The 22,705-nt window shown below is 44.3% G+C and overlaps 1 protein-coding gene across 2 annotated transcripts; it reads left to right on the forward strand.

Moving 5' to 3' along the window:
- The first annotated feature begins 18 nt into the window (after window positions 1-18).
- Window positions 19-16,414, forward strand: LOC103665508 (HLA class II histocompatibility antigen, DM alpha chain). 2 transcript variants are annotated; one of them, XM_040644780.1, is made up of 5 exons: window positions 19-196; window positions 14,265-14,549; window positions 15,153-15,431; window positions 15,663-15,791; window positions 16,148-16,414. In XM_040644780.1, exons 1-5 carry the CDS (start codon window positions 154-156, stop codon window positions 16,150-16,152), a joined length of 741 nt encoding a protein of 246 aa, XP_040500714.1. In that variant the 5' UTR covers window positions 19-153; the 3' UTR covers window positions 16,153-16,414. The 2 variants fall into 2 exon arrangements, with proteins under 2 accessions (XP_040500714.1, XP_008691674.1); XM_008693452.2 differs by lacking the exon at window positions 19-196 and adding an exon at window positions 12,822-12,995.
- The last annotated feature ends 6,291 nt before the right edge of the window (window positions 16,415-22,705 follow it).

The following is a 22,705-nucleotide window of genomic DNA, read 5'->3' on the forward strand; positions in this document are numbered from 1 at the left end:
AGGGTCGCGCAAGGGGCCAAAGAGGCCGCATGGCCCTGGCCTATCTCCAGAGACCCAGGGCGCTCTAATGCCGCTGCTTCTCCATATCCCCGGCTTCCTATCCCGCCGTCGTCGACCCTGTCCCCCCCACTAGCCTCTCCGTACGGGTTCAGCATGGCTGCCGCTGCCCGAGAACGTGCACTGCGCAAGCGCAAGGGTGAGATCGGATTGGGGGAGGGGAAAGGCGCGCCCGAGCCCTCGGGGGAGAGCAACAGAGCGCATGCGTTCGCGGGCACCCGCGCTCCCTCGCCAGGCTTGGGAGCGCGCTCAGTGGGTGGGGCGGAAGCCGTCACTGCGCGCAGGTCATTTGCCTCCCCTGCCCCTCCTTTAGTATCAGCCGCCGCGCCGGGCGCCCGGGGGATGCGTGGTTTGGTTCCTTTTATCCGGGTTTAAGGTGCTGTTTTGTTCGTCCTAGACAGAGCCCCGGAAACGCGCCCCGCCAAGTTGTCAGTGAAGGAGCGTGGGGCCTGGACCTGGAGATGTGAGGGCTTGCAGGGTGGGGCCCTTCCCCGGGCATGGTGTAGTTCGACCAGGGGAAAGGGAGTTTATCACCTTCTTGGTGCCTCCGGCGGGAAATGAGGTGCGGAAGGTAGATGTGGGCGTTTTGTTCGGCATCTTTGTCTTAGACAGCTTTACAGCCTCTGTTTCTCCTGAACCTACCTAGACTTCGTCGTTTCACTGAGGCCTCCCAGCCTCGATTCCTTGCCTTCCACAAAACTTACCAGCCTTATGGTCACTTTCACTTTCTTACTGATCTCATTCTCTACCATTTCAGTTAAAACTCCTATTTTTCCTAGGGCTTTGCCCTTCATTCTCTCAATGTTGAATCAATCTCGTAAAAATCTAAGGATATTATGGTGAATCTGTTGCCACCTAAAGCAAAACTTTTGCTTGTTTATAGCGAGTAATCCCTCCCTTGATCCTCAGTGTATGGGTTCACATCTTCACTCTAGTCCATAACCCCTATTCCCACCCAATAGAACAGAAGAACCAACCTGCAGAACTCGCGATTTTCCATCTCTCTTCTATGAACAGGGCCTTGTCTATAATCCTTTAGTATTGTACTAGAAGTCCTCTCTTCGGTTTAAGGAAATTCCTTTTCTTTAGACCTAGTCAATCCTCCAATTTGTTCCAATTGGCATTTTTAACTTCTCACTTCTACTGGTTTGCCAGCCTCAAAAAAAAAAAAAAAAAAAAAAAAAAAAAAAAGGAAAGAAAACCTTACCGATATCCTGTCGGCTTGTAGATTCTTTACCTCTGAGCTACCCTGCACAGTCAAGCCCTGAAAATATCTAAATTTTCCTCTCTCAGCCCCATTCCCACTCTTCAGCCCACTTCTTCCATTACTGAAACTGTTCTGGCAGATGTCACCAAGGACCTCCTAATTGGCAAAGTCAGGATGCACTTTTCAGCTCTCACCTTACTTGACCTCTGAAGCATTTGACATTTGATCACACTTCCTTCCTGAAATTCTCTACACCCATGATTTCTGTGGCCGGTCTCACCTGTTTCATTTCTTACTTGTCCAACTGCTCCTCTCTGGTCTCCTTCATGGACTCTTCTTCAGCCTCTTCCAATAGGTTGAAGTTTGCCAGGATTTTGCCTCATTTTGCTTCTAGTTCTGTTCATCTTCTCTAATCTCACTCAGTGGCTCCAAGCCTCTCAAATGTGCATCTTTACAGAGAGTTCAGAAGACTCTCTTGAGCTAACCTTGCTACTAAATATTACTGCTTGAATAACCCTTAGGCATTTCAACAAGTTCAGAATTGCTGCGATCTGTGCACGCTAGGTCGGCTTCTGTATTAACCTGGCTAATTGCAGCTATTCAGTCACAAAGCCTGGAATCTGGGAGCCCATTCTCAATTTCTCCCCCCCCGCCAACTTTATATCCATAAGACTTACCATTTTGCCTCTAAAGTATTTACTGAATCACATTCTGTCATAGTCCTATCATCTGAGCTACATCAACAGCTTCCTAACTGATTTCCCTATCTCTAAAGCTGTACTGTCCATTACAGTGGCCACTAGGCACATGTTGCTATTTAAATTAATTTTAAATTCCTCAGTTCCCCCTTGCACTAGTCACATTTCAAGTTCTCATTAGCCACATGTGGCTAGTGGCTATCATATTGGACAGCAGGAATGATAGAACATTTCCATTATTGCAGAAAGTGCTGTTGAACTGCTTTAGATTTTCTTCTCTGCCTCTACCACAATACTGCCAGGAGTGAGCTTTCCAAACTAGCTCTGGCCATATGCTGCTGTTTAAACCCTGTATTAATTCCTCGTTGCCTGTGTGATAAAGTCCAAATGCCTATGCTTACCGGAAAGTCCTGTCTGCTTCACCAGTTTTGCGTCTAGCCACTTCCCCTTGGGTCCTGTACTCCAGCCATAATGAACTGTTCCCCAGACAGACCATTTTGGCTTATGCCTCTGTATTTTACACATACTGTTCTCTTACATGGAATAAGCTTTTCTCCAATACATCTAAGCCCCAAATCCATTATCTAAAAAGCCTACTCTTGCCTCCCAAATTGAGCTGACTGCTCATTCTTTGGTGTCCCTTCCTCTTATGATTGTACGTTTCATAGTGAATGGCATTTATGTGATTACATGTTTCTCTCCCTTACTAGACTTTGATCTTGAGAACAGGGTCATATGTATTCTTTTTTTAAAAAATACCCACAGCTCTCGGCACAGGAACTGGCCAATGTTGAGGTGCTCACAAAGTGAGCAAATGTTGAAGGAAATTGATTCTTAAATGTGTGACTTAGATGAAATTGTAATGTGTATGTTTATGGGGCATCATTCATAGTTTTGGGGAAATAATCATTGTGAGTTGTTGGAAATAATCATTGTTATCAAGTACATAATTGAGACATTGGAATGGTGTGAGGAAAGACAGAAGCAGAACAGCACAGGCCATCTTCACAGAGAGCAGGGCAGTCCAGTCTGGCCGGAATAGAATATAAACTGTAAGAGGTAAAACAGGAGGAGAGAAGACTGGAAGATAAATTTGTCTGAGGCAGTGTTGTAAAAGATTTCCAGTGCCATTAACTTTGGACCAGGTGGGGAGTCACTTGAGCAATGACTTGATCAGTGTTATGTCATTAGGTAAGAACCCTATCTTCATATTCCCAGTAGCTAGCACTATACGTGTTTATAAACACCAGGTACAAATGTCAGGGGTTGAAAGGAGATGAGACCAGTGGTCACTCACATTTACTGAGTACTTGAAATGTATTAGGCCCTGTTATAAGTGCTTTACGTGTATTTTTTCTTCTTTTTAAGATTTTATTTATTTATTTAGAGAGAGCACTTGAGCAGGGGGAGGGGCAGAGGGAGAAGGAGAGAGAATTTCAAGCAGGCTCCTGGCTGAGTGTGGAGCCTGATGTGGGGCTCCATCTCATGACCCTGAGGTCATGACCTGAACCGAAACCAAGAGTCCAAAGCTTAACCAGCTGAGCCATCCACTTGTCTCAGTGCCTTACATACATTAACTCTTTTAACTCTTATCACCTTATAAAGTAGATAGTATTATTATCATCCCCATATTTTAAATGAAGCAATAGATGTTAAATAATTTACTTGTGGTCACACTTTTAGTAAGTGATCCGAACCGAGATGTGAACCCAGGCAGTCTGCCTGTGAATGGTCTGTTTTTCTGGTTGCTAGACACAGCAGGTAGTTTAAAATCTAGGATTGAAGTTGGAGAAAAAAAGATTAGGAGAGGTAGATTTGAGTGTCATCTTTGAATTGATGTTTGAATCAGTCATGCAAGTGGGTGAGATTTATAAGGGAGGAAGTATAAAACAGAATTTAGTTGTGAGTCAAGGATTGAGCTTTGGGTTAGATCCTCATACAGGGAGCAGAATAGGAAGTGGAACCACTGGAAGATCATCAAACAAGAAGGAAAAGAAAAATGACTTAATGTGAGGGTACCAGAACAAGAGAGGGCCCCAGTGAGGACTTCATGTTTGTTGAATAAATGACTAAGCAGGAGTTGTTATGCTTATTTGTGCCATGGACTTCTTTGGTGGTCTGGTGGAGCCTTAGGACCTTGTCTGACAATACTATTTATAAACGCATAAATGAAATATACAATTATCAGAATGTTGAAAGAAATGTGTGATGATGCAGTAATATGTGCTTCCATATTAATATAATACATGTGGTTCTTAAGTAACAAATAAAATGATTTATTGGCAGGTCTAACAACTCAGTAATTATAGAGATATTTTGAGATGTCTGTATGTGATATGAAAATATTAATTGATGATTTCTATTGATGACAACATTACAGGTACTGCTAGTACTGCAAAGATTTGTTTTCTACATTTCCTAAAATTAAATTTCAGTTAGATGTTATTGAAAATTAAAGTGACTTAAAAAAGTTCCGTCCAAGTTCATGAACCCCTGAATTTTGTGGCGTGTGGACTGCAGGTTAAGAGCCTTGTTCTGATTGAATGAGGAAGTGAGATTCTGCAGACAGGTAGAAGGGAACAAAGGGGGAAAACTCACGGCTTGGTAATTGAGGGTCATGACTGATACTGGAGAATAGTTTCTGTAAACTGGGGGTAGAATGCAGAGTATAGGGAACCTAAAAACCCAGGCCAAGAAATCTAGACTGAATATTGTAGAAAGAAGGGAGCTATTTTAAGTTTTCTGAGAGGGGAGGTGAGAGGTACCTTTATAGGGAGATTTATTTGGCAACAGTGTGCACCATGGATTGGCTTTGGGGAGACTGGAGGTAGGTGAACTAGGAATCTTAGCATGCATCCACACGTGAGATGAGAAGGAATAAAGCAGTCACAGTCTCAGGACTAACTATGCTTAGAAGAGGGCCCAGGCCTCCCTGTCCATAAGGTCCCATGCGGTCTTGCTTCTGCCTGCCTCTGGCCTCATCTACCATCTTCTACTCTCTGATTATGCTCCAGCCACACTGAACTTCTTTCACTTCCTTGAAGGAGCCGTCTTTTGCCTGTCTTAGTGGTTTACGTATGCTGTTCCCTCCATGGGAGCATTCTTCCCACTCTGCCTGACTAACTCCCACTCACCCTTCAGATCCCATCTCACTATCACTAGGTTCCCCACTCCAGTTAATCTTATGGATCTCAGTTCTTTTCCTTCATAGTACATTTTACAATTTGCTTTTATAGATTTGTTTGTATAATTGTTTAATGTCTCTATTTTCACTAGATTATAAGTTTGATGATGATAGATGTCTGGTGTCCAGCATCCTGCTAGGCACATAGAGGGTGGTCAATATATATTTGCTAGATAAATAAATAAGTAAATAAATAAACAAACATCTTTGAGCCACAGTTTTCTTGTTTATATATGGAATAATAAATTCCAACCTCGTAGTTGACAGAATTGCTACATCCTAATAAGGTAGTTAAAAGAAAGAATGAACATGGATGTGAAGAGATATATTGAGATGGGAATGAGGGTAAGTGCGAGATGGATAACTAGGTTTGCTCTCTGAAATAGGAGGTGAAAGGGAGTAGGAAGAAAGTGGCAGTTGGCAAGGAGCTTGGGAAGGACCTAGAATGGAATGGAAAGAGGGTGGAGAATGGTGGGTCACACAGGGAAGGCAGTGGGGAGAAAAGTATTTGCAGAGTAGCCCATAGGCATGCCTAGTAAGACCTACCGTTGAAGTACCTGTGTTAGAAGGGATTATCTATCATTCATCTAATGCTTGAAGGCTCTTCAGTCTCCATTTCAACATCTTTAGTAACAGCACAGTCATCCAGTGAGTAGTCATTTGTTGGTGGGCCTTCTTGGTGGACGCTAAGAATGTAAAAGGAAAGAATAGGGCATAGTTACTGAAGGATCCTGCAATGAGAGTGAGGTGACTATGAAGCACATATATAAATCGAGTAATACGAGAAAAATGATGGTAATGGCAGACACAGGGTGCTGTGGAAGCATCCAGAACAGGCTACTAATCTCCGTTCCAGGTTCCAAGGCTTCCTGAGGGAGATGAGATTTCATCTCAAAGGACATATAGAAGTAGGTTAAATGGGATCCAGGTTGTTAAGGATCATACTAAGGAAAGCAGATTACAGACAATCGTTGGAGGCCTTTATACAAAAGTATGTGATCAAATATGCGAAATTAAAAAATTCCTATGGCAGCACTAGAAAATAAGGCTGGAGACAGATCAAGAAAGAGAAAGTTGTATGGGGCGCCTAGGTGGCTCAGTCAGTTAAGCGTCTGCCTTTGGCTCAAGTCATGATCCCAGAGTCCTGGGATGCAGCCCCAAATCAGGCTCCCTGCTGAGCGGGGAGTCTGTTTCTCCCTCTGCCCCAGCCCCTCCCCCTGCTCATGCTCTCTCTCCCATGCTCTCTCTCTCAAATAAATAATTAAAATCTTAAAAAAAAAAAAGACTAAGAAAATGCAAGCAAATCAATGAAGGCTTGAACCAGTGGGAATGGGAAGAAAAGAAAGGACAGATGCAAGAGTTATTAATGAGGTAGAATTGATAGGACTTGGTAAAAAATTGGGTAAGAAGGTTTGAGGAAGATGAAGTTGTCAAGGTTGACTCATAGATTTGTAGCTCAGATGACTGGTTGGATAGTCAAGTTATTTACCGAGGTCTTGAATATAGGAGTTGGAACTTGTTGGGAAGGGAGGGTGATGAGTTTAGTTTTGTGAATTTTGAGATGGAGTTGCATTCAAGATAGTAATTGCTAAACTTAATTTTCTTATTAGAATTCATTGTTGAACCATCAACTGGGGTTTATGAGACATAATGTAAAATAGAAAACTCACTGGGGCACCTGGGTGGCTCAGATGGTTAAGTGTCTGTCTTGGCTCAGGTCATGATCTCCAGATCCTGGGATCGAGCCCTGCATCGGGCTCCCTGCTCAGTGGGGAGTCTGCTTCTCCCTCTCCTTCTGCCCCTCCCCACTGCTTGTTTGTTCTCTCTCTCTCAAATGAATAAATAAAATCCTTAAAAAAAAAAAAAAAGAAAACTCACCAGTACTTTTGAAATGGATGCAGTTTGGAAACCATAAGACACTGCTTTTCATTTAAAATTTAGACATTTTTGAGATACTTGGGGAAAAATGAACACAGGTTGGTTTAAATTAAGTTAAACAATTGTTTTTAAGTTTGTTGGTTGTGGTGATAATATTGTATTATATTAAAAGAAAAGTTTTTATCTTAGAAATGTAGTGACAGAATTTGTTTAAAATAGCCCAGAAAAGAAAAAAAAAAAGGATGTGGAACAGAATAGATGAAACAAAAATGGAAGAGTTTTTAGAAGGTTGAAAAGTATTGAAACTCATGAGAGTACAATGAAGATTTATTAGATTCTTCTCCTTTATGTACGTTTGAAGTTTTTAAAAAAAGATTTTATTTATTTTAAAGATAGAGAGGGACAGTGGGGGGAGGGGCAGAGGGAGAGGGACAAGCAGACTCCACGCTGAGCTCAGAGCCTGACATGGGCCTCAATCCTACGACCCTGAGATCATGACCTAAACCGAAATCAAGAGTCAGACACTTAACCGACTGAGCCACCCAGGTGCCCCTGTTTGAAATTTTTCATAGCAAAATTTAAAATAAAACTTCTTTTAGTCATAGATCCAAAGGAAATCAGTTAGTGGAATGTAAATATTTTTATTATTAATAAATCAACGTTGAATCGTATTATGAGTGTGTTTTGAATTTGTGGCAAGACTTGTGACAGACTAGAGATCATCAAGTGGAAGGCATGTATCACCCAGGCAGTTAGTTGGGAAATGCTGTCTGAGCATTACTACACAGATTACCCTCATGTTTATGTCTCAGAAGATCTCATGCAATTGTCTGGGATGCCATATGGTTTTGGTTCATGATGATTCTCCCCTCTCTGGAAATAACTCTGATACGTAGGGGTGATATTGTGCCTGGCCACAGCTAACTGATCCAGAGATACACACTAATACAAGCTGAGTGGGTCAGATTGTCTCTCCCAGCAATGTGAAACTCGAAAGATGGAGTCTGGAGGTCTTTGAAGGTGAGGCGTAATTAATGGCAGCTCAACCCTTGCTGCTAAGGCCCCTGAGGCTCCCCTTCCTGAGGCTAGTTTATCCCACTCTTCCTTTCATTTCATGAACTCGCTCAGTATCGTTCCAGTCAATTGCCATTTTAAAACTTAAGTTAGCCAGAATTGGTTTCTATTGCCTACATCTCAAAGAACTTTATTCAATATAATAAATGATTATGCAATAAAATTACTATGTGAATGTATTTGGTATCTTATTACCTCTGTGAGGAAATAAATTTAAAAATAGAGCATTGCTACTATCAAATTTGCATTTGAAAACATTTCTTGAGGGATACTTTTGTGGAGGATACAGTTTGAGAACTCTGTGGAGGTCAAGTAGAGAGGCCTAAAGGCAGTTGGGTATCTGGGTGGTATGGAACCGAGGGCAAGATCTGAGCTCAAGGGGTAGATTTGGAAGACATCAGCAAATAGGTGGCAACCGAAGGCATGCCATCCAGGACAAATGTAGTGTAAGAAGAGAAAAGGTTGAGGACAAAACTCCAGGGAACACCAACTTTTAAGAAAGGAGTCCACAAAGAAGACAGAGAAGAGGACGCCAGAGAAATGGGAGGGAAAACTAGGAGAGGGTGCCATACAGGATGCCAAAAAATAGGCCATTTTAGGAAGGAGGGCATGGCCAACAGTGTTAAATGTTGCAAAGAGTCCATTTGATTTAACGACACAAAAATATTGGTGAACAGTCTCATTGTTGAGGGTTATGGATTAAATGGCAAGAATAAAGGTGGAAATATGGGAACCCATACCTTTTCAGGAAATTTGGCCTTCTAGGAAAAATAAATGGGGCAGTACTGGAAAGGGATGGGCGAGCTGTGTTAGAAAGCCATGGCCTACTGGATTTACAGGGGCCATTATTTTCAGGGACATTCCTATCTAATGACCAAAATAGACGGTGAGTTACTGGGATACAGAACCAGTTGCCTTGCTCCTCTCACGCACAAGTACTACCTCCCCAAACTAATTAGAGACTCTTTTTGAGATATCTGCTACAGAACTTGTTGGAGAGTCCTGACGGGAAGAAGGATTGCATGGAGGGAAGGGTAGTCATAACTGTTTGAACTTGTTACTATTTATACTGGGAGAGAAAAGAGTTAACCACACCTTGCCAGAGTCTTGAGGATAGGTGGCTATATATCTGCTCACCCTGACCTTGTCCACACTCTAATCTGTGGAGAACTTGGACCCTTTTGTCTCTTTCCTCCCACCCAGAGCCTGTTTCTAGCCTTCCCACCACGCAGTCTTCTTCCTCCTGTTTCCCCTCAGATCTCCTTCCAAACAATCTGTTCTGTCTGGGCCGCAATGTATTCATTAACCCATTGCCACCCCCAAGGGGGAATGGAGCCCTTCTTTGGTTTATTTTCAGTCCCCCATCCCAATTCTGACCACACACAGGTAACGGTGTTCAGAAAACTATGATATGGAGCAAAATCCAGCCCACCATCTTTTACATGACTTCAGAACTAAGAAAAATGGTTACATTTTTAAAGTGTAAGAAAAGCAAAAGAAGAATGATGTCATGAAAATGATACGAAATTTATATTTCAGTGTCCATAAGTAAAAAAGAAGGTTAAGAACGAAACTCCAGGGACCACGATTTAAAGAGTAACTGAAAGGAAGTGGTCCACGAAGGAGACTGAGAAGGAGATGCCAAGGAAGAGGGAGTAAAAGCGGGGAGGAAACCAGCCTAGCCATGCTCTTTTATTGACATGTTGCCTGTGGCTGTTTTTGGGCCGCAGCTGAGTACCCAAGCCAGAGACGAGTGGCCCACAAAGCCCCACGTAGTTACTATCTGGTCCTTTACCAAAGTTTGCCTATCCCTGGTTCAGACTCTCTGTGGCTATGTGCTCTATGTCTCCCCCTATAGTCCTGGTGATGTCATAAACTTCCTTTCTGCTTCCCCTCAAGGGCCTGAATCTATCTTCCCACTGAAGGACCTGCTGATGGGTTAGTCCGCAAAGAGTGGGACATTGGGAAGATGTTCTGTTTTTTTGGAGTGTAACACAATGATTTCCAAACCCTACCCCAGACTTGGCACTCCGCCTGCCCCCACCGCACACACTCACAGGTGCGTTCACACATTAGTGTTTCAGAATACCCAGGAGGTCATGGGGTTGTTTCTGGTTTTGGCTATTATTGCTGCTGTTATTTATTTTTCAAAAGGGAGTATGGATTTGGAAAGCCTGAGAAATACTGAGGGACCATATACACATAGATTAATTTCTAAGATTACTTAATTGCCACATTAGATATTTCTCACTGCCTCTTCCCCCACCCCTTCTGTCTTTCTCCCTTTTTCTTCTCTATTAGACTTCCAGCATATACAGTGACAGTTTCTTCCTCACCTCCCACTTGCTTCTTAGCCCACCACAATCTGGAGTCAACTCCCACTACAACACTGAAACTGCTCTCAATACATTTGTCAACCATTTCATAATTACCAAATCTAAGGACACTTCTAGTCCTTCTTTGACTTCTGGGTAGCATTTTATAACGCTGACCTTGTCCTTCTTCATGGAACACCTCTGTTTCTCTGAATCTACTTCTTCCTTGTTCTACTCTTAGCTCTCATAGCCATCTGGATGCTCCTGGTGTCACTAGATTCCTACAAATTAGTCCATGTCTGTGTACTGGTTGTTTTCTGGTGCCAGTACTACACTCGCCCTCCTATACTGTGTTCTGGACTGCTTGGCCTAGGAGTCTGTAAGGTATGTACTTCCCAGGCTTCCTAGCCAGTTGGCTTGCTCTTAGATTCTCTCAGTAGGAGGCGCTGGCGGGAGATAAGAAGGCAAGAGAAAATGAGAAGCTTCCTGCTTTAGTTTCTAACAGAGTGCTTGTAGATATGGCAGCAGCAAGAATGGGTGATTCTGGACTCCAGCCTCCTAGGTAGAGAAAGCACCTTCTCAATGATCCAGACTTGAAGAAGGAGGAAGCTTTTTCAGCAGATCCAGAACCAGCTATGATGGTGTCTGTCCCAGGGCAACAGCAGGTGTAGGGGGCAATAGGAGCTTCTGATTTCTAGGTATTCCTCTTTCCTATTTGTGCCTCCAGACACATGCTTTTTCCTTTTGTACTTCTTGCCCTTTTAACACCATTGTAACCAATTTTCTGTATTAAATTCCTTCAGTCTGGAAGACCTAGAGTGGTTCTATGTTCCCGACTAGATCCTGGATGATAATTGATAAGAGGGCTGGGGTTGGAACCCATGCAGACTTATGTCCTTGTGTCACTTCCTGCTCCGTCTGCACAGTCTGCTTGCAGTCTGTCCATTGCTTCTGCTTCAACATTTGTGCTGATGACTCCCAAATTGAGTTTTTTCAGCCCCTACCTGAGATCCATACCCATGTACCTCACGTCTCCTGCGTGGCTCTTCCACTGGCATCTGAGATTCAACATGTACAACACTGACTCATTCTCTTCTTCATCAAACCTGCTTCTATGGTATTCTTTTCTATTTCAGCGTAGCCCATTACTGACCACCCATCCAGCCACCCAATCTAGAAATCTTAATGTTAGCCTTGACCTCTCCACTGGGCTAATCAGTAGCCAAGCCCTTTAGATTCTACCTCGTAATTATATCAACACTCTATTCCCTCCATCTCCTCTGTTCATGACTTAATTCAGGCTTTTATCATTTCTCACCTAAATTATTGCTATATTGCTTAAAAAAGTGGTGTGTGGGTGTGTGCAACTTTTTATTTTGATGCAATATACTATAGACTCTGACCAGCAGTTTTAGTTCAATTTTTTCCAAGCTCCAGGCCATCCTTTGAAATGTCAGACCAATTTTTCTAAAATTTAAAATAATTGTGTCACTCCCCAGTTTTAATATCTCTAAAAGCCAGACCCTCTTTGTGGTATAACATGGCCTATGTGATCTGGCTCTCGCTTAAATTTCTAGCTCATATTGACAGTCCCCCACACCCCACCACCAAACAGGGGCACAATCAGTAGCCTCCACACCATATTCACATCCAACCACGCAGGTGTCTCCAAGGGAAGGAGCTTTGAATGCCTTTGACCTTCACATATCCGCCTGTCCCTTGCCCTAGAATGCTTTTCTCTTCCTTCATGTTCTGCTGGTCAAATTGTTCTTCTTTCAAGATTCTTAGAAGCCTTGATTATGTCCACCTATTCCTCCATCCTCATTAAGTTAGTACTTTCAAAACACTTGGCACATTCTTGTTTGAATATATTACATTGTTGTGTAATGATTTATTCATTGCAGACTATAAGCTCTTTGAAGGCAGGAATATCCTTTATTCACCTTTGTATTTCTAGCACCGGACCCAATAATAGCACTTACTAAATTTTCCATGTATTTCTGCAGAATGAATTAGAGCTAATGCCTGACGAATACCTCTGAGAGAGAGAAAGAGGAGGGAGGGCTGGAGGGAGGAGGAGGCGGGGTCTGAAGAACCCTGGGAGTTTGCCGTGGGAAGAGGAGCTTCCCCGCTGCAGCGTTCTGCCAGGAGGTGGTGCTGCTCTGAAGAGTCAATTACCTAGGTTACAGGCTGAAGCTGACCGCTTGATACTAAAGAGGGATCCCCAGCAGGAGGCAGACATCCCTCCATTGTCTTCCCAGCCCAGTTACGCACCCGACTTCCGCCCGGTGAGAGAGCCAAGTCTTGAAGAGGTTGCTGGTACCGTGTCTCTCCCCAGCGACTCATGATGTTAAACGCTACAGTTCTGTGATTGGTTTAGCCAAATGATAAAGGCAACCATTGGAAGTAGCTGGCGGAACTTGATCTGGGGAAGGAGTTTGGGGCCCTGGGGCAGCTGGTTGGTAGCTCTTAGCCCACGGTGCGGTGTGAGGCTATGGATCGTGAGCAGAGGCCAGGAGCTGCACTGCTAAGGCTGTTACAGCTCCTGTGGCTGCTGCCCTCCTCCCGGACCGCCCCTGAAGGTATGACAGTACCTCTCCTTTACGGCAGTCCTGACAGGTTAGAGCCTAGGGAGTCATCCAGAGCATTGGAGGTCTTCTTTGCATTTGAAGTCCTGTGCTGTGTAAGTGGCGAAAAGTATTATGGAGTACTGGAAACAATAGCAGAACTGGGGAAGAGGTCAACTCTGGAAGGATGCAAACAATGTCAGAGGTGCTTTATATATTCCAGTTAGGACAATCTCTTGAAACAGGGATTATTATATCCATTTTACAGATGGAAAAAAATGAGACTCAGAGACTCTAACGTGGTCAAATTCACACAGTTGGAAGGGGGCAGAGCTGGGATTTGAACAAATATTATTTCACTGTCCTATTTAGTCGTCTACTCTGCACTGTGTCATCAACTCACCTTGTGGTTTTTGGAAAGTGTCTTAACTTTATTGGTCCTTAGTTTCCTTCTTTGTGAAGGATGGGGCAGAATGCAAGATTAATCTGCAAGATCCGTCTTCCTTTAAATATCTATTATTCTAGGTAGTGAGTACTGGATAGAAATTTCCCACTACTGTGTGTGGGGGGAGATTCTTGCCAGGAGTGTCAAAGAATAGAATTATTTCCTGCAACTTTAGGTCCCCCGGTCCTGTCACTGCAGGGTCTGGGGGGGGGGGTTGAAGGAGGTGAAGACGTTTTCAGAGAGGTCTGGTGCTAATGAAGGGGCTGAAGAGAGAAGCCTGGAGGTTTTTTCAGCTTACCATGTTGTCTGGGGGTAAGAAGGGTCAGTGTCATCTGTGGCTTGGGGTGGCCATGACCATTCCTTTGCCCTCCCTTCTAAGGCTGGGGAACCCACCCAAGGCCTTCACAAGTCAGTATGGTGGCCTTCTTTGAGTTAGATGAAGATTGCTTTTTTGGGAGGGTGCAGCCCTGTGCCAGGATGCATGGCTTGGTGAGCGGAGTGCAGGCGCGAGTTCAGCTTGCAATGACTTCCCTGGCCAGATGCCTCTGTGCTGCACACAAGCACGCAGCCAGCATTGTGACTTCGTATCTGTCACTTTTGACGGTAGACCTTTTTCACTTTTACAACTTTAGACAGTTAGCCTTTTTATGGGCAGGAGAAGTTTGGAGAGATCCTGTAATTTCTTCTTCACCCCCATTGGGAGGGAAAGCCTAAATAACAGACCCAAGAAGGGGTTACGCCCCAACCCTACCCCCTCTGCCCGAAGCAGGCCTTGCTATTTTCTAAGCTAAAGAGGCGCAGGAGCGCCCCCCTCGCTGACTCCCCCGTCTCCTTTGCAGCTCCTGCTCCAGTGTGGCGGGACGAACTGCAAAACCACACGTTCCTGCACACGATGTACTGCCAGAACTGGAGTCCCAGCGTCGGCCTCTCGGAAGCCTATGACGGGGACCAGCTTTTCTCTTTCGACTTCACCCAGAACACCCGAGTGCCTCGCCTGCCTGAGTTTGCTGACTGGACTCAGAAGCCCGGAGATATTTCCACCATTTTCTTTGAAAAAGCGTTCTGCTGGGCTATGATCCAGGAAATAGGACCAAAACTTGAAGGGCACATCCCTGTGTCTAGAGGTCAGGGGTCTTTCTGGGGGTGGGGAAGGGGCTGCATTCTTAACCTCCTCCACCTGTACGCCGAATTATTCCCTTTCACGCCAGCCCCCTCGTCTAATGCCTTCTGGGTCTCCCCTTACCAGCTCTGTTTTTGTTGTGGGGCAAAGACATGTGCCTAGGGCATAGTAGGTGTTCAGAACTATTTATTGAACTCCATGAATGCAACAGGGACCGATTGATGCCTACTGAATATTAGAGCTCATGTTGCTCTGCCCAGTAGGATGGAAGGGGAGAGCGGAAGTATCCGATGATGTGCCCGTGTTTCAGTAAGAAGACAGCCTACGATTAGATGCCCATGTGAGGTCTAGACAGGAAGCCCTGAGGGGAGTCAGGGTGGAGGGCCCCAGGGTGGCCTGGAACTGGCTCTGCCTCTAGGTCCAGGTCTGGTTCTTGCCTGGAAGAAGACCTCCCTCAGAGCCCGAGCTCCTCCCTCATGTCTTGTCCCAGAGCCCGCCCCACTGACTCGGTCTCTGCCCTCCCCTCTCTGTGACACGCCCCTTCCAAACTCAGGGGTACCATCTAAACTAGTTACTTCTTTCCCTCCCACCTCAACCCTCCCACCAGGGTTTCCTGTTGTTGACATGTTCACACTGAAGCCCCTGGAGTTTGGCAAGCCCAACACGCTGGTCTGTTTTGTCAGTAATCTCTTCCCACCCACATTGACGGTGAACTGGAGGCATCACTTGGACCCTGTGGAGGGAATAGGGCCCACTTTTGTGTCCGCCGTTGATGAACTCAGCTTCCAGGCCTTTTCTTACTTAAACTTCACACCAGCACCCTCTGACCTTTTCTCCTGCATTGTGACTCATGAAATTGACAACCACACGGCAGTTGCCTATTGGGGTGAGAACTTTCTCCTTGGAAGCCTGGTTCCTTGTGGGGGCAAAAAAGAATGGACCTGTGGGAGGGCCTTCTTTCTCTGCTTGGATCTTGTTGAAGTCCATTCGCACCCTGAGCAACTTCAGTTTTTCATGCCTCGGTTTCTCCTATTTCATCCCAAACACCCATGTAATTCCCCGGGCGGGGGGCTCACTGACCAAGTCTCCAGGCTGACCCGTTCCCCTTTTTCTCCAGTGCCCCGTAATGCGCTGCCCTCTGATCTTCTGGAGAATGTGCTCTGCGGTGTGGCCTTTGGCCTGGGTGTGCTGGGTATCATTGTTGGCTTAGTGCTCCTCATCTACTTCCGAAAGCCCTGCTCAGGGGGTACGTCAAGGCATCTGGAGTGGGTGGGCGAACCATGGGGGCCACATACAGTCAGCGTCATCCTGTGGTATGGGGAGGCCTTTGGGTGGGGAGGCCTGATTCAGGCCCCATGGACATCCTTCCGGTTGGGGTCCCAGTTACACACACACAGACACACACACACACACAGTTATCGGATCACAGTCAAGGCTTTGGGTGGGAGAGGAGTGGTATGAGGAGCTGTAGGAGGGGCACTTGGAGCTGACTTGGGGCCAAGGAGAGATCAACTTCTCTAGGATATGCAGCAGGCCGGGAGGGGCCTTTGGGGAGGAGGGAGGTCCCCCTGATGGCTTTCCTCCATCCTTCTCTCTCCTCAGATTGATTCTTCCTGACCAGAGTCTGGTGCCAGCAGTGTCGACCATGCATGCAGCGGGAGCTCGGGTTTCCCAAATCCTGCCCAGGATCTCTCCCTGTCAGAGCAGGAGTCCCTGGGATGCCCCTGGTGGTGTGTGCGTGTGCGTGTGTACAGGTTTCGAAGCTGGGGGCTCTGCTGTCCCCCGGCTTGCACCCAGGGGAACGCTGAGTGGCTTTCCTATTACGACCACCTCCCTTCCCACTTTGGGGCAATAAATCTTATTTCTTAATATTGCGTGGGTTGTCATTTCATTTCAAATCCAACATGCCTTCACCTGAACGCGGCTTGCCCTCAACAGGGAGGGAAATGGGAAAACCCCTAACTCCACTTCTGACTCCTGTTCCCTGGTCTTGGCGCCATATGGTGGCTTTTACTTCTATCAGTTTGTGCAAAATATGTGAAAAACGAGGGCAGAGCTACTTGCTGATAATCTGCTCACAAAACGGTGGAGGAAGCTGTTTGCGGATTTTTTTTTCATCTTACTGTTTGTGAAAATGTTTATGGCTAGTAGAGGCTGCCTTGAGAAATACGTAACTCCTTTCAGCCTTCACCATAGCAGGGAAATCAGGAGCTCAGTAGTGAGGAAAATAAGCTTCTAAATGGTGTTCTAACTCAGTGATGTTGGTTCTGTGAAAACAGTGTATTCAGGCTCCTGAAGCGAAGTGTGAACAGCCTGGAAGGGCCCACAATTCATGTTCCCTGCAAATAATTTGTTCTTTGGCCGGAGCGGATTATCTGAGGAGAGCTGTGGTGGTGCTGCCCTGAGCAGAAGTGAGGGTAGAGGACAGGGGACTACTGGTGGTGAATTACTTGGCATATGCATTGCTTCTTGCTTTCCTTAATTTCTGGGAATTGCTTTGGAGGAGGGGGTGGCATTAAAGTGAACAGTGAAATATTTTGGTATTGGTGAGACAGTCTCTGTTCTTCACGTTGTACCAGAATCTAACCTAAAGGGGAAAGACCCAATCCCCAGGGATTGGCCCCTCCTCTAAACCATCTCATTTCTTTTTTTTTTTTCCAGTTTTTATTTTTATTTTAGCTCCAATAGAGTTAATATACAGTGTTATATTAGTTTCAGGTGTACAATATAGTGATTCAGCAATTCTGTGTATTACTCAGTGCTCATCATAAGTGTGCTCTTTTTTTTTTTATTTTAATGATTTTTTATTATATTATGTTAGTCACCATACAGTACATCCCCGGTTTCCGATGTAAAGTTCGATGATTCATTAGTTGAGTATAACACCCAGTGCACCGTGCAATACATGCCCTCCTTACTACCCATCACCAGCCTATCCCATTCCCCCACCCACCTCCGCTCTGATTTCTAACAGCGGCGTACGTACCGCTTAATAGCATGCTCTCAGGAACCAGACTGCTGGGGATTCAACTGTGACTGTCAAATTTTAGCTGTGTGCCCTTGGGCGAGTTATTTAACCTCTCTGTGTCTTGATATTATTTTCTGTCAAAGGACAATGATAACAAAGGTGTTCACCTTAATAGGGTTGTTGTGAAACCTAAATAAGTTAATATCTGTAGAATGCTTAGAATAGCGTTGGGCACATGGGAAAGCTGATCAATGCTTGAGCAAGGATTTCCACAGGGGAACTTCACAGCATCACTGACTTCTTTCTCTTTTCCGGAACCTACTTAGAACCTACATTCCAGTATTGTATTTTCTCCCTTCAGGCTATTTTTCTTTGTCTTTTCTCTTTACCATTCTACATCTCTCTCACCACTTTGTAGTTCTTCCTGACTCCTACCTTTTCTCCAACTTACCCAGAAATTTCCTGCCAGTCATGTCTCCAGACTGCTTGTATGACGCTGTGTGAACTTAGACAAGCCACGCCCGCTCTGTGGACTTCAAATTCCCCATCTGTAAAACGATCGGCTTCCGTTAGCTGCTCTCCGATCAAACGTTCTATGGTACTGTCACTTGCAGTACTCGAGAAGCACTGAAGAAGACCCTCTCTAGCCTGGTGTCCCCCTTCCCAGCAGGTGTCCTGTTCTGGAATGAATGCGGTTTCACCACTCTTCCTTGACAGTATACTGCGCCCTTCAGGGCACACGGGCTTCCTCTCGCTGGAATGCCTACTTTATTCTGCTCCCCTTGTTCCCATCTTATTCAATGCTATAGGTCCAGCCCAAGTATGACTTCTTCCGTGAGCCTAACCCTAATCGTGCAGCCTTTTTTTTTTTTTTAAGTTTATTTGAGTAAATTTAAGTAATTTCTACACCCAACATGGGGCTCAAACTCATGGCCCCGAGATCAAGCGTCTCATGCTCTTAGGACTGAGCCAGCCAGGCGCCCCTCCTGCAGCCTCGATTGATCTTTATTGAGCTCTTCTAAGACTTAATGCCCGTGCAATTCGACCCAGACTTTGCTCGCAAGGGTATGCTGCCTTGTTTCATATGTTAATTTTTTTCACCCAACTAGTTTGTAATTTATGTAATTCAGGGATCATAAACAGTTTATCCTCCCATCAACAGAGCAAGGTGGATCTCATTTTCCTTTGTCATCACTAACACTTGAAATTATTTGACTTTCAAATGTTGGCAATACGGTGGGTGTAAAGTGGTGTCTCGTTTTGATTTGCCTTCCTTGTGTTGTTGCTGAGGTTGGGGATGTTTTCATAGGTTTCTTTCTCTGTGAATCGCTGATTCATATCTTTTGTCTATTTAAAACATTGCATTTTCTTGTCTTTTTCTTGTGCATTTGTGGGCATTTCTCAAACGATCTGTGTAACAATTGTAGGTCAGTACAAATATTGCAAGTGCCTTCTTCCACTTTACTGCTCATCAGGTACATTTGTGTGTGTCCCACCCCTGAATAGGATTATTTAATTTTGACAGTTACAAAGTTGCTGGAATATAAGTGATAACATGATTTTCTCAATGAGAATATTTTAGAAGTTTTTTGGCCAATTTCCATAGAGAAAATTTGAGGGATATAGAAGTTACAGGGAAATAGTCAAATGTCTGTTAACTATCTTTATTTAGTTACTAACTCACAAAATTAAAATCCATATTTTATAACATACATATTAATATAGGGATATTGCTGTTTCCACTCACATTTCATAAAACAAATTCATGTTTTCAAAAGATTTATTTATTTATTTTAGAGAGAGAGAGAGAGAGGGAGAGAGAGTGTGCACAGGCTTGAGAGAGTGCAGGGGGGAGGAGCAGAGGGAGAGAGAGTCCTCAGCAGATTCCACGCTGAGCACAGAGCCCCACGTGGGGCTAGCTGTCACCATCCTGAGACCACGACCTGAGCAGAGACCTAGAGTCAGCCGCTCAGCCGACTGCGCCACCCAGGCGCCCCAAACAAATTTATTTTTATTCTTCTCATGTATTTTCTGATTATATGAATGACTTCCAAATTTATTTATTTATTTATTTTTAAAAATAAAGCAGTTTACTTAATAAATAAACACCAAGATCATTTCATTAATTTCTCCCCTGACCCCTGCAACCACCAATCTGTTCTCCATATCTATGAACTCTTTTTTTCTATTTTGATTTTTAATTTTTTTAAAGATTCTGTATATAAGAGATTATATGTATCTGTCTTTCTCTGTTTGACTTAATTCACTTTGTGTAATGCCCTTGGGATCCATTCATGTTGCCACAAATGGAAAAGTTTCCTTTTTTAAATAGCTGAATAACATTTCATTGTTATGTGTGTTATGGGTGTCCAGCCATATGGACATGCTATCCATCCAGCCATTAATGGACACTCAGGTTGTTTCTGTGCCTTGGCTATTGTAAGCAATGCTGAATGAACGTGGGGGTCTGTATATCTTTTTGAGTGAGTGTTTTCCTTTTCTTTAGATAAATACCCAGAAGTGGAATTGCTGGCAGTTCTATTTTTCATTTTTTGAGGAACCTCCACACTGTTACTGACCACTTGTGTTGTCTGTAGGTAGGACTGTAAATTGGTGCAGCCACTAAAGAAAACAGTGTAGAGGGACGCCTGGGTGGCTCAGTCGTTAAGCATCTGCCTTTGGCTCAGGTCATGATCCCAGGGTCCTGGGATCGAGTCCTACATCGGAACTGCTTCTCCCTCTGCCTGCCACTCCCCCTGCTTGTGCACTCTCTCTCTCTCTTTCTCCCTCTCTCTCATTCTCTCTGGCAAATAAATAAATAAAATCTGGAAAAAAAAAGTGTGGAGGCCCCTTCTTGTATTTATTGACATCATTTTAGGATAATGTATCTTCTCAGAACAGCTTTGAAAGAGTGGCCTTAATTTGAAAAGGAAAAAACCCGAGGACTTATGTATAAGGTAATTCTTATTTTTCTGATGAGTAGTTTTGGGTCGAAAAGCTTTGTCTTATATTTATCTGGCCATATATGATATTTCACTATGCTTTCTTCCATTCGTGTTATTGTTTTCCTTTCACATTTAGATTTTTATTGATCTGAAATTTTTCTATATGATGGAGATAAGGATGAAACTTTCTTTTCCTCAAAATAGTAAATTGATCTTCTTTTTTTTTTTTTTAAGATTTTATTTATTTATTTGACAGAGATAGAGACAGCCAGCGAGAGAGGGAACACAAGCAGGGGGAGTGGGAGAGGAAGAAGCAGGCTCCCAGCGGAGGAGCCTGACGTGGGGCTCGATCCCGTAACGCCGGGATCACGCCCTGAGCCGAAGGCAGACGCTTAACCGCTGTGCCACCCAGGCGCCCCAGTAAATTGATCTTCTTAATATCATTTACTAAACATTCCATTTATCCCCAGGGATTTTATACCAAGTTTCCCTATGTACATGGATTTGTCTCTGAATTATTCAGTCCATTGGTTTGTCAGTTCCTATATCAGTTTTGTTGTTCCTATATCATATTGTTTTAATTATTATGGCTTTTCATATGTTTTAATATTTGGCAAGGCTGGTTTTCATTTCTTTATCAGTCACCTCTCCCCAAATCCCAAGATACCCATGGATTTGATTTCTGTGCACGTTTTAGAATCACTTTATCAAGTTCTCCCCAAGCCCTGCTTTGGTTAGGACAGCATTTAGGTTAGTGATATGGGGAGAAATTGACTTCTTCGTTATGTTAGGATGCCCCATCTGTGAATATGTCTCTTCACTTTCTGAGGTGTTCATTTATGTACTTTAATAAAGTTTTCCCTTTTATTTGTAAAGTTCTTATACTTTTTAATGTTAATTTCTAAACATGTTATGGTTTTTATTACTATTATAAATGGCTAGCAATGTTCAATTATTTTCGGTTTATTAGGAGTATAGAATTTAGAATCATAAATCCCGAGTTCAAGTCATGGTTTTATTACTTAGTGCCTGGGTAAAACTGGACAGTTGCTAACCTCCCTCTACCTCCATTTTCTCATAGTTCAGATGGAGATAATAACATTATTCAAGAGGTGTGGTGACAAATCAGGTAGAATGTCCCCCAGCAGCTCAAGTCATTTGGCTGCAGGATGGAGGGATGATGGGCTGGTTACAGCAACTGTAACCCCAAGGTCAGGGTCTGGAGCAGTGAATCCTGTAGAGAAGACGGAGTGGGAGGACAGAGGTGAGGTGGGGGTGGGGAGGGACAAGGTTGGACAGACTGGGAAGTGATGTAATCCCGGCAGGGTGCAGGTGTGCGTAGTTTTAAGAAGACATTGAAGGGAGTCACAAACGTGGTCTCATGCTATGGGTTTTAGATTGCAGGTGATTGATGGGTTGAACAATTTTTTAGTTTATAAAATTGGGGCTTGAGTTAAAACCATCTGTCCAGAAGAGGAAGCTGAGAACTTACAGGGAGCAACAGAAGGAAGTACCTAGAAGGGATTTATTATTATGGCCGTGCTCTCAGGAAGAGCGTGAGACCACACTTGTGACTTCCTTCAGTGTGTGATGCCAGTGATGCCGTTGTAGTTCCTTTTTGTTTTAGCCAGTCCAGGTTCCTGGTAGACCCCCAACAGCACCTTGTAGCATTGCCAAGCTTGTGGCATTTATGCCAGGACTGCAGTGCCAACTGCCTTCCCCTTCTGAACGTGACTTCAGCCCAGTAGTCAGTGCTCACCTCCCTGTCCACCATGCCCTCAATGATTTCTCTTTTCTCTTTAAAGTACACTGGCGTTATTGCTTACTTACTTTAACATAAACTCTTCTCTTTACAGATGTGTGTTCTCACTCCCCAACTGAAGTAAAAGCGAATGACGTGGGAACAGAGTCTGTGTCTCCTTGCTGGGTATTCCCTGTAATGCTCTGCCCAGAAACGCAGTGGTTAGTCCACTTGTGGCGCGCGGTGGACAGCCTGGAGGGAGAGGCGTGTGAAAGGAGAGGACTGGCTCTCGGGGCTTGGGGTAGTGCTAGTAACGTGGGAACGTGGCTGCGGCTCCCTCACTCCTTGAGTCCTGGCGGTCCTGGCACTACAGAAATAGCTATCCAATCACAATGGACAGGGCACTTGAAACGTTCTTTTGGGTTGATGGAAGGTGGGGAACAGAACTAGGTTTGTAAAATTAGGAGGAAAGGGGGAAGGAAGAAACCTCTTCGCTGAACACAGGT

This window comes from Ursus maritimus, unplaced genomic scaffold, assembly GCF_017311325.1.
Source record: "Ursus maritimus isolate PB19 unplaced genomic scaffold, ASM1731132v1 scaffold_30, whole genome shotgun sequence".
Taxonomy (NCBI): Eukaryota; Metazoa; Chordata; class Mammalia; order Carnivora; family Ursidae; genus Ursus; species Ursus maritimus.